Source organism: Ursus arctos, unplaced genomic scaffold (genome assembly GCF_023065955.2).
Source record: "Ursus arctos isolate Adak ecotype North America unplaced genomic scaffold, UrsArc2.0 scaffold_19, whole genome shotgun sequence".
NCBI classification, from domain to species: domain Eukaryota; kingdom Metazoa; phylum Chordata; class Mammalia; order Carnivora; family Ursidae; genus Ursus; species Ursus arctos.
Window position 1 is genome coordinate 27,499,372 of NW_026622863.1, and position 12,202 is coordinate 27,511,573.

The 12,202-nt window shown below is 42.9% G+C and overlaps 1 protein-coding gene across 1 annotated transcript in view; it reads left to right on the plus strand.

The window, feature by feature from the left end:
- The window catches only part of HYDIN (HYDIN axonemal central pair apparatus protein), a 375,249-nt gene that overhangs the window by 349,981 nt on the left and 13,066 nt on the right, over positions 1–12,202 (plus strand). The window contains exons 79-83 of the mRNA XM_057314225.1: positions 128–405; positions 3,734–3,953; positions 5,585–5,797; positions 6,727–6,890; positions 7,731–7,881. Coding sequence (XP_057170208.1) covers positions 128–405; positions 3,734–3,953; positions 5,585–5,797; positions 6,727–6,890; positions 7,731–7,881 — 1,026 coding nt within the window. The remainder of the gene's footprint in view (positions 1–127; positions 406–3,733; positions 3,954–5,584; positions 5,798–6,726; positions 6,891–7,730; positions 7,882–12,202) is intronic.

The window sequence follows — 12,202 nt, forward strand, 5'->3', positions numbered from 1 at the left end:
ACCAGTAGGAGGGAGCAGAATGGGATCTGACCCCTGAGCTGTTGCAGCCCTAACAGCAAGACCCAGAAATGGATGCCTCCGACGCCCCGTGTCCTCAGCGACTGAGTCTCCTTGTGGTTTTGTCCAGGTCATTGCCCTGATACCGTTCCACAACATCACTCTGAAGCCCAAAGAGGTCTGTAAGCTGGAAGTCATCTTTTCCCCGAAGAAGCGCATCCCTCCCTTCTCCGAGGAAGTGTTCATGGAATGTATGGGGCTCCTGCGTCCCCTCTTCCTCCTCAGCGGCTGCTGCCAGGCCCTGGAGGTCTCCCTGGACCAGGAGCATCTCCCATTTGGGCCAGTCGTGCACCAGACACAAGCCACGCGTCGCATCCTTATGTTGAACACGGGCGATGTGGGTGCCAGGTAGGAGAGCGGCGTGCCCACCCTGAGGCTGAGCACAGCCTGCACTGGCTTTGCCCTGAATCTGGACAGGACATCTATTTTACAAGTCTGGCCACTCGTTATTTCTTTCCCCTCCCTTTCACATCCCCTCCCTTCTCTCAAGATGTGACAGCGGTGGTCCCGCTAGGGTGACTGCTGCTGCCAGGATGAGTAAAATTAATATCATCAAGAACATTTGCTTGTTGCCTGTTATATGCCCTTTACATGGCTCCTCTCTGCTAATCCCAAGTGGTTCTATGGCTGATGCATTTTACAGATGAGACAACTGAGATTACTTTACCAAAATCATGCATTTAGCAAGAACTTACACTGTGCAGGTGCAATGCTGAGCATTCTTGCATATAAGCTCCCATTTAATTATCCCTGGCGCCTGTAAGCTCCTTTCTTGTCCCCCTTTCACAGATGAAGGTGAGGCTTACAGAGGTCAGGTGATTGACCTGAGGTCACATAGGCAAGAAGTGAAAAAGACAGGATTGGAGCCCAAGTATATCTATGACCATTCTCCTCTCCAGGTTCTTCCCTCTAGCTAGCAGGTGCCCACCCCAGTCCCTACTCAGCCATGCCGCCATAGCCGTGCAGGCGGGCACCGCATACCTGCAGGGGGCACCCTCGCCCAGACCTCAGTGAGAACAGTGCCCTGAAGGTGCAGTGTAGTGGCCCCAGGTGCTGGAAGCACAGGTCTGCACCGCCCACCCTCTGTCTCCTGTCGGCCCACAGAGGGATGACTACACAGGGCCCTCAGGTCCCAGTGCCGCGAGGAGCAGGTGCAACTCTCCCAGGAAGGCGTCACCTCTGCCCTCCTGGATTGGACCTGAGAGGCAGCGCAGGGAGTGCTGAGAGCCACGGTCTCGGGAGGGTTCCAGGCCTGGCCCGATCACTTCCTAGCCGTGTGATCTTGGGTATACATGTGTTAGTGTGTTCATGAACATGTTTCCCACGAGTCACTTGTGGACAGTAGGATAAGATACAGCCCCTTCCCACCCTGCTCCGCTCTGAGAGGCAGCTGAGCTGTCTTTTTTTTTTTTAATGATTTTTTATTATATTATGTTAGTCACCATATAGTACATCCCCGGTTTCCGATGTAAAGTTCGATGATTCATTAGTTGTGTATAACACCCAGTGCACCATGCAATACATGCCCTCCTTACTACCCATCACTGGTCTATCCCATTCCCCCACCCCCCTCCCCTCTGAGGCCCTCAGTTTGTTTCTCATAGTCCATAGTCTCTCATGTTTCATTCCCCCTTCTGATTACTCCCCCTTTCTTTATCCCTTTCTTCCCCTACCGATCATCCTAGTTCTTACGTTCCATAGATGAGAGAAATCATATGATAATTGTCTTTCTCTGCTTGACTTATTTCACTTAGCATTATCTCCTCCAGTGCTGTCCATGTTGCAGCAAATGTTGAGAATTCGTTCTTTCTGATAGCTGAGTAATATTCCATTGTATATATGGACCACAACTTCTTAATCCAGTCATCTGTTGAAGGGCATCTTGGCTCCTTCCACGATTTAGCTATTGTGGACATTACTGCTATGAACATTGGGGTGCATATGGCCCTTCTCTTCACTACGTCTGTATCTTTGGGGTAAGCACCCAGTAGTGCAATGGCTGGGTCATAGGGTAGCTCAATTTTTAACTTTTTAAGGGACCTCCACACTGTTTTCCAGAGTGGCTGTACCAACTTGCATTCCCACCAACAATGTAGGAGGGATCCCCTTTCTCCACATCCTTTCCAACAATTGTTGTTACTTGCCTTGTCTATTTTTGCCATTCTAACTGGCGTAAGGTGGTATCTCAGTGTGGTTTTGATTTGAATTTCCCTGATGGCTAATGATTTTGAACATTTTTTCATGTGTCTGTTAGCCATTTGTATGTCTTCATTGGAAAAGTGTCTGTTCATATCTTCTGCCCATTTTTTGATTTGTTTATTTGTTTCTCGTGTATTGAGTTTGAGAAGTTCTTTGTAGATCTTGGATACTAGTCTTTTATCTGTAGTGTCATTTGCAAATATCTTCTCCCATTCCGTGGGCTGCCTCTTAGTTTTTTTGACTGTTTCCTTGGCTGTGCAGAAGCTTTTTATCTTGATGAAGTCCCATAAGTTCATTTTATCTTTTGTTTCTCTTGCCTTTGGAGATGTGTCATGAAAAAGGTTGCTTTGGCCGATGTCGTAGAGGTTGCTGCCTATGTTCTCCTTTAGGATTTTGATGGATTCCTGTCTCACATCAAGGTCTTTCATCCATTTGGAGTTTATATTTGTGTATGGTGTGAGAGATTGGTCAAGTTTCATTCTTTTGCATGTAGCTGTCCAATTTTCCCAGCACCATTTATTGAAGAGACTGTCTTTTTTCCACCGGATGTTTTTTCCTGCTTTATCAAAGATTAGTTGCCCAAAGAGCCGAGGGTCCATTTCTGGGTTCTCTATTCTGTTCCATTGGTCTATGTGTCTGTTTTTGTGCCAGTACCATGCTGTCTTTGTGATCACAGCTTTGTAGTACAGCTCGAAATCCGGCATTGTGATGTCCCCAGCTTTGTTTTTCCTTTTCAACAGATCCTTGGAGATTTGGGGCCTTTTCTGGTTCCATACAAATTTAAGGACTATTTGTTCCAGTTCTTTGAAAAATGTCCTCAGTATTTTGATCGGGATAGCATTGAAAGTGTAGATTGCTCTGGGTAGCATGGACATTTTAACTATGTTAATTCTTCCGATCCATGAGCATGGAATATTTTTCCATCTTTTTGTGTCTTCCTCAATGTCTTTCAAGAGTGATTTATAGTTTCTAGAATATAGGTCCTTTACGTCTCTGGTTAAGTTAATTCCAAGGTAACGTATGGTTTTTGGTGCTATTGTAAATGGGATGGATTCCCTAATTTCTCTTTCTTCAGTCTCATTATTCGTGTATAGAAATGCAACTGATTTCTGAGCATTGATTTTGTATCCCACCACATTACTGAATTGCTCTATAACTTCTAATAGTTTGGGAGTGGATTCTTTTGGGTTTTCCATATAGAGTATCATGTCATCTGCGAAGAGAGACATTTTGACTTCTTATTTGCCGATTTGGATAAGGCAGCTGAGCTGTCTTACCCAGGAGTGACCTGGCTCTTGTCCCCACCTGCCTTTGCTGCACCCAGTGATGATCTTCCTCCCAAGTCCCAGGGAGTATTTGTGGGGGGGGGGGTGAACCTCCCAGCTAAAAGCCCAGGCAAATTCTCTTGATCTCTGCAGCATGGAGGACACCCTAAGGATACCAGTAAACTTTCTTGTCTCCTTTTGTCTTGGAAAAGGTTTAAATGGGATGTCAAAAAGTTTGCGCCTCATTTCTCCATCAGCCCAGAAGAAGGCTATATCACGGCGGGCATGGAGGTTTCTTTCGAAGTGACATACCATCCCACTGAAGTGGGCAAGGAGAGTCTCTATAAAAACTTGCTCTGCTTCATCCAGGGAGGCAATCCCCTGAGCCTGACCCTATCTGGAGTCTGCGTGGGACCACCTGCAGTAAAAGAGGTTAGTAGATGCTGCCCACAGATGGGCCAGCAGCCAGAGTGGGCCCAGCAAGCTCCACGAGTGAATTCAGCTAGGCCTTCTAGAAACAAGTGACTCTGTTCAAACAGTCCTCGGTGCCAACATCAAACATTCAGACCTGCTCCCCAACCCCTGCCACAGGGCTTTTGCATATTCTATTCCCACTGCTGCAATATTCATTTTCCCCTCTTCATTTAGTTAATTCCTATTCATTCTTCAGCTCTCAACTCAAGCATCACATTCTCAAAGAAGCTTGCACTGGTATCTCTGGCTAGATCAAATTCTGTTACAAGCTCTGTAAGTAAAGGGCAAACACCTTTCTCTCCTTCTCTCTCCTTAAAAAAAGGGGGGGAGGGGGCCTTGGGTTAACCTTCTGCTAGCCATGTCCATAGAAACCTGGAAACTCTGTTCCACTTATGGTAAAAACCACTTATGGTAAAAATGACACCCAGTCTTCATCTCTGTAATCCTATTATTTCCAGAGTGTTATATAAATGGAATCATGAACATGTCTGTACGAGTCTTAGAGAGAACATCTGCTTTCATTTTCTTGGGTAAATATCTAGGAGTGGAATGGCTGGGTCATAAGCAGGCATATATTTACTTTTTTAAGAACCTACTAAACCGTCTTCCAACGTGGCTGTGTCATTTTACATTTCTACCAGCATTGTCTGACATTTCCACTATGTCACATCTTGCCAGCACTTGATATGGTTGGTTGTTTTCATTTTAGTCATTCTAATAGATATGTAGTGGTGTCACCTTGTGTTTTTTAATTTGTAGTTCCCTAATGACTTACGATGTTGAGCATCTTTTCTGGTATATATTTGCCGCCCATATATCATCTTTGTTGAAGTATCTGTTCAAACTTTCTATCTTTAACTGGGTTGTTTATTTTCTTATTATTGAGTTTTGAGAATTCTTCATATATTCAGGACACAAATTTTATATTTAGGTCATCAATCTGTTTAGAGTTAATTTTTGCATATAGTGCAAGATATGGATTAAAATTTATTTCATTGTGGGTTTTTTTTTTGTATACCAATATCCAATTATTTCAGCACCATTTGTTGAAAAGATTATCCTTTCTCCACTGAAATACTTCTGCACCTGGGTCAGAAACCATTTGACCATGTAGGTGTGGGTCCATTGCTGAATTCTGTTCTTGTCTACTAATCTATTTGACTCTCCTTACCGCCACTGCCACACTGTCCCCATTGCTACATTCGGTGGTCAGTTCTCAACTGTTGACCTGTTGATAGCATTTGATACCTTGAACAAGTCCCTTGAAGGAAGCATCTTTCCAACACTTTCACAGAGCTCCTACGATACCACCCTTCGCTGGGTTTCCTCCTACCTTATTAGATGCTACCTCTCATCTCCTCTTCTGATTTTTCTTAACATTGGAGTGTGCCAGTCAGGTATTAAATTTCTTAAATTTCTTCTTTTTTTCTAAAAACAATTAACTTCTTGACGATCTCATCCAATTTCTTGGCCTTAAAAAATAATTGCCATACCCTCAACTCCCAAATATGTATCTCCAGCCTGAACCTGTCCTCGAACTACTCGTGTGTAAATTCCACCACCTGCCTGAGGTGCATGCTTTCTTCCAGGTGGTGAACTTCACCTGCCAGGTGCGCTCCAAGCACACGCAGACCATCATGCTTTCAAACCGCACCAACCAGACCTGGAACCTGCACCCCATCTTTGAGGGCGAGCACTGGGAGGGTCCTGAGTTCATCACCCTGGAGCCCCATCAGCAAAACAAGCCCTATGAGATCACCTACAGACCCCGCACCATGAACTTGGAGAACCGAAAACATCAGGTAGACTGAGGCTCCCCCCACCCACGTCAGTTTCCCAGTATGGTTGGCGGGGAAGAGTGGTGCAAAAGAGGTGGGGAGATAGAATTTGGGAGCTCAGAGAATGTTCTAACAAGAGGGGACCCCACCAACCATGTTGGAACAATAGGGAATCCTGCAGATCATCGAGTCCAAAGCCTCCCTCGGTGCCCACATGTTTTCCTGTATAAGGGATTCTCTTGGAACAAGGGGCGCAGTTCTGAACAGAGTCCTGGACTAAGCATCAAGCAATTAATATTTAGCTTAATTGCACAAATAACATCATTGTGGCTGTAATAAAAATAAGAAAGGAAAGAGGCCACGCATTCTTCCACCCTAAAAAAGGAGAACAGTTTTCTTCTGTCTTCACTCCCAACCCTCATTCAGATACAGCCATAGCTGCCATCATAGCATACCAGATGTTGCCTTCTGTTCATTTTCACTTTACATTATATCATGAGCATTTTCCTGTTTAACTGGATAGTGTTTGTAATCATAATGTTTAATGATTGTCTAATATTTCTTGAATGAGAGTTCCATAATTTATTTAACATTCCCCAGTTGTTGAATATGAAAGTTGTTACCAAATTTCCATCAATACTATAAATGGTTTCAGTGTGTGTGTGTGTGTGTGTGCGCGCGCGCATACACACAGCTTTTTCCTCTGAAGGGATTTTTAAGTTCCCTGGGATGAGGCCACCGGCTAGCTCAATTGGTAGAGCATGGGACTCTTAAGTTCCTTGGGGTGAGGTTCCTGGTTCAAATGCATATGAACATTTTTATGACCCTTAAAACATACTACCAAGCTACTTTCTAAGAGTAACACTTACGTGAGGGCTTCTGTTAACCCTGGGACATTATCATAGCTAATAAGGGGCCTTCTGTGCCATTCTGACCACACTCCTTCTCCTTAGGGCACCCTCTTCTTCCCCCTCCCCGATGGGACTGGCTGGCTGTATACGCTGCATGGGGTCTCTGAGCTCCCCAAACCTGTGGCCAATATCTTCCGTGAAGTACCATGTAAGACGCCCTACGTTGAACTCCTGCCAGTCAGCAACTGGCTTAACAAGCCCCAGAGGTGAGAGAGTGGGGCAAGGGGTCAGGGTGGAGGTGATGGAGGGAGAACATCCTGTCTAGCCTGGCCCTTCCCCTGGTCAGGGCCTCTAGGGGACATTGAGGGGCTGAAAGAATCAGAGACAAAGTTCCCTGATGTGGCCAGGCACTTCCTGACCTCTAAGCTCCCAGACACCCACTGCTGTCTGTGAATAGCTGATTATCTAAGTCTGCTAGACCAGGGCCTGGCACAAAATAAGTGCTCGGTAAATGTTAGCTGTTATTATTATTATCAAAATGGGAATTATGGTGGTTATCAAATGCTCTACCTTATCACCTCAGCCACCGGCCAGAGAAGGACGCACCTTGGCTCTTTAGTTGCAGGGGGAGTAGAGTAGAATACGAGGGCTAGGGAAGATTGAGGACCAGCAGCCTGGTCCCCTTCTTTTATAGAGAAGGAGCCAAAGTCTGGGAGAAGAGGCTTACTTACTGAAGGCTGCCAGGTAGCATAGTGGATGAAGGCCCAGACCTAACTTTGAATCCTGGTTCTACCAATAACTAATTGTGTTATCTGAGCATGTTTCCTCTTGGCCTCTGTTTCCTCATTAGTAAGATGAGGTGATAGTCATATGTACCTCCATGTGTTACTAGTAACACATGTGGAGCTCAGACTCAGCACCTGGCACATAACAGGTGGCAATAAATGGTAGTTATTGGTATTGTTAGAGACAAAGTAAAGACCAGAATCCTGGACCCACATGCTTTTCATAAAGTCAAGAGTAGCAATAGCACCTTTCCTTCTTTCCTTTGGGCAGATGTTCTCATTTTCTCTGTCCTCTCTTCATGTGCTGCTGTGTCCCCCCAGATTCCGGGTCATTGTGGAAATGATAAAACCAGAGAGGCCAGACCTAAGTGTTACCTTAAAAGGCCTTGATTACATTGATGTACTGTCTGGCTCCAAGAAAGACTACAAGCTGAACTTCTTTTCCCACAAGGAGGGACTATACAGTGCAAAGGTATCTACATGTTAAAAGCATTTCCCTGGAACTCTGGAGTTTCGCCCCTGAGGCTGATGAGCCTGGTGTTAGGGAGTGAAGATGTCCTCCCACTGCCAGCCTATCCTTATCCTGTTGGGCTAACCATTTAGTGACCTGGCAAAGGCTTTCAGGATTCCCAGCCTCTTTTAGATGCAGCTAGACTGCAGGGCCATCCATCTATCGTGTAGACCCACGCCAAACATTCAAGGCAGGAGAATCATGAAAATCCTTAAGCAGTAAATAACACTGGGCCAGCAAACACCAGACCACAATAATAAGAAAAGAGCCCTTTTTCTGAGCACTTACAGTGGCTAGCACCGTACTAACACTCAGTACATACAGCTAGTAAGGTCAGAGCCAGGATTCAACTCAGAGCCACCTGCTCCAAGATACCACAGGGTCTTTCATGCATGAACTGTTCCTCCTAATTCATCATTAGTTCAACAAGTACCTGTGACTATATCTGCCACATACTATACTAAGTGCTGGCAACACAGCAACGATCAAAAATAGGCACAGTCTCTGTTTTCATGGAATGCACAGTCCAGTGAAAGGAGAAGGGCCTTAACCAAATAATGGTACTATGAGCGTATAATTACAAAATGAGATATGTGCTTTGAAGAAGAGGAGCGCTTATGGATCAGTAGCTCGCCGGAGAGGTTAGGGCTGAAGATAATCTATATGGAATTACTCATTTATAGATAATATGTAGAAATTACTCATTTATAGATAGTATTAAAAGCTGTGATGAAAGATGGAATAAGCTAGGGAAAGATTTTAAAGTTTTGAAAAAAGAAAAAACCTCCTTCTTCCAGAAGAGATACTGGCAAAACCCACGCAGTCGGATGTCATCCTCGCCTGCAATCACTGAGGTAGACTGCTCTACTCAGGTCACATTCACAGGCTAACAGAGAACCTTGAAATCATGGTCTCATGAAACATCTGAAGAAAATAAAAAGCCACTCTAAATAGAAATACCAGCTCAACAAAGAGAAACCCCTAAGATAAAAGATGTATTAAAGCAAACAGAAGATTTTTAGGGAATATTATTAATATCCTCAAAGGAATGAAAGAAGATAATCTTACCCATAATAGAAGAACAGACTATTGTGGAAAACAATCAGAGACCTGGAAAATAAAGAAACTGAATGTTTGTCATAGAAAACCATACAGGAAGGCTGAATAGTGTAATGAACTCTAGCGAAGAGATTACTAATAAGTTAGATAGAGCTGAGTAATAGCACAGACTTTAGCACATGCGCAGAAAGAAATAGCAAGAATGGAAGGAAGTAATAAGTGCTGGAGAGGGTGTGGAGAGGTCGGATCCCTCATGCATTGTTGGCAGCAGTGTAAAATGGTGCAGCTGCTGCGGAAAACCGTCTGGTTAAATGATTAGATGTAGAGTTACCATGTGACTCAGCAATTTCACTGCTAGATGTATACCCAGGATAAATGAAAACCTATGTCCGCACGAGAACCTGTACATAAATGTTCATAGCAGCATTATTCATAAGAACCACAAAATGGAAACAAACCAAATGTCCATCAACCCAAATGAATAAATACAGTGCAATATTATTTGGCAATAGAAAGAAATGGAAATGAAGTGCAAATACGTGCAATACAAGGGTGAGCCTTGAAAACATTATGCTAGCTGAGCAGAGCCAGTCACAAATGGCCACATAGTGTATGATTTAATTTATACGAAATGTCCAGAATAGGCAGATCCATAGAAAGAGAAAGTAAATTAGCGGTGCCTAGGGCTAGAGTGGATGGGTTGAGGAAACGGGGAGTGATTGGTAATGGACATAGAGTTTCTTTTCAGGTTGATGAAAATGACCTAAAATTGATTGTGGTGATACTTGCATCACTTTGTGAGTATACTAAAAACCACTAAATTGTACACTTTTTTTTTTTTTTTCAGTTTCAGGGCTCTTTATTCCATTCTGGTACTTTGTCTATTCCTACATCAGTATCACATTGTCTTAATTACTATAGTACTTTTTTTAATAGTAATTTTTATTATGTTATGTTAGTCACCATACAGTACATCCCAAGTTTTTGATGTAAAGTTCCATGATTCATTACTTGCGTATAACACCCAGTGCACCATGCAATACATGCCCTCCTTAATACCCATCACTGGCCTATCCCAGTCCCCCACCCCCTCCCCCCTAAAGCCCTCAATTTGTTTCCCAGAGTCCATAGTCTCTCATGGTTCATTCCCCCTTCTGTTTACCCCCCTTCCTTCTTCCCTTTCTTCTCCTACCGATCTTCCTACTTCTTATGTTCCATAAATGAGTGAAACCATATGATATTTGTCTTTCTCTGCTTGACTTATTTCATTTAGCATTGTACACTTTAAATGGGTGAATTATATGGTATGTGAATCGCATCTCAATAAAGCTGTTTCAAAAAAAAATGAAAGGAAATATGAGACATAAATTATAAATCAAAGAGTTCTAATGTCACCTAATAAGAAATTCAACACCCAAAAAATAAATAATCCAGTTAAGAAATAGGCAGAAGACAAGAAGAAAAGACTTATTTTCCAAAGAAGACATCCAAATGGCTTACAGACACATGAAAAGGTACTCAACATCACTTATCATCAGGGAAATACAAAGCAAAACTATGAAGAGCTAACACCTCACACCTCGTTAGAATGGCTAAAATTAACAACACAAGAAACAACAGGATGCTGAGAAAGGGGCACCCTCTTGCACTGTTGGTGGGAATGCAAACTGGTGCAGCCACTCAGGAGAACAGTGGCTCCTCAAAAAGTTAACAAAAGAACGGGGCACCTGGGTGGCTCAGTCGTTAAGTGTCTGCCTTCGGCTCAGGTCATGATCCCAGTGTTCTGGGATCAAGCCCCGCATCAGGCTCCCTGCTCAGCGGGAAGCCTGCTTCTCCCTCTCCCGCTCCCCCTGCTTGTGTTCCCTCTCTCTGTCAAATAAATAAATAAATAAAATCTTCAAAAAAAAAAAAGGTTAACAAAAGAACTAGCCTATGACCCAGCAATTGCACTACTAGGTATTTACCCAAAGGATACAAAAATACAGATCCAAAAGGGTACATCCACCCCAATGTTTATAGCAGCAGCATCAACAGTATCCAAACTACGGAGAGAGCGCAAATGTCCATTGACTAATGAATGGATAAAGAAGATGGGGTATATAAATACAATGGAATATTACTCAGCCATCAAAAAGAATGAAATCTTGTCATTTGCAATGACATGGATGAAGTTAGAGAGTATTACACTAAGTGAAATAAGTCAGAGAAATATAAATACCATATGGTTTCACTCATATGTGGAATTTAAGAAAGAAAACAGATGAACATATGGGAAGAGGGAAAAGAAAAAAAGGATAGAGGGAAATAAGCCATAAGAGATTCTTAATGATAGAGAAAAAACTAAGGATTGATGGAAGGAGGTGGGTAGGGAATGCGCTAGAAGGGTGATAGGTATTAAAGAGGGCAGTTGTTGTGATGAGCCCTGGGTGTTATATGTAAATGATGAATCACTGAATTCTACTCCAGAAACTGATATTGCACCGTATGTTAACTAAAATTTAAATTAAAAAAAAGAGCTCCTGAAACAGAAAAACTAGATAATAAAAGGAAAAAAATTATCTTCAAAATAATTGAAGAAAAATTTCCAGGACTATTTGAAAAAGGCTGAGTCTTGTAACTAAAGGGACCCAACAACTTGCCAAATAGGGTGAATGGAAAAAAAAACCTCACATCTAAATACATGAGAACAAAATTGTAGAAAACTGGGATAAAAAAGAAATTCCTAAATTATTCTAGATAAAGTCAAAGGAAATAATCACAATAACATCGGATTTTTCATGGTAACACTGAATACAAGAAACAGTGGAGGGGCACCTGGTTGGCTCAGTAGGTTAAGTGTTTGACTCTTGATTTTGGCTCAAGTCATGATCTCAGGGTCATGGGCTTGAGCCCCCGTGTTGATCTCCACACTGGGCATGGAGCCTGTGAGCCTGCTTAAGATTTTCCCTCTTCCTCTCCCTCTGCCCCAGCCCACCCCCATCACAAATGCATACGTGCATGCTTACTCTCTTTCTCTCAGGAAAAGGTGGGGGGTGCAGTGGAATAAGCTATTCATATAACTTAGAGCAATGTTCAATCTAGAACTTTTTCCAAACAAAACTATTATGAGGGCAAATAAAGATTTTTTTTTGAATTAACAATATTTGTTTTATTTTTTTAATAATATTTTTTATTATATTATGTTAGTCACCATACAGTACATCCCTGGTTTTTGATGTAAAGT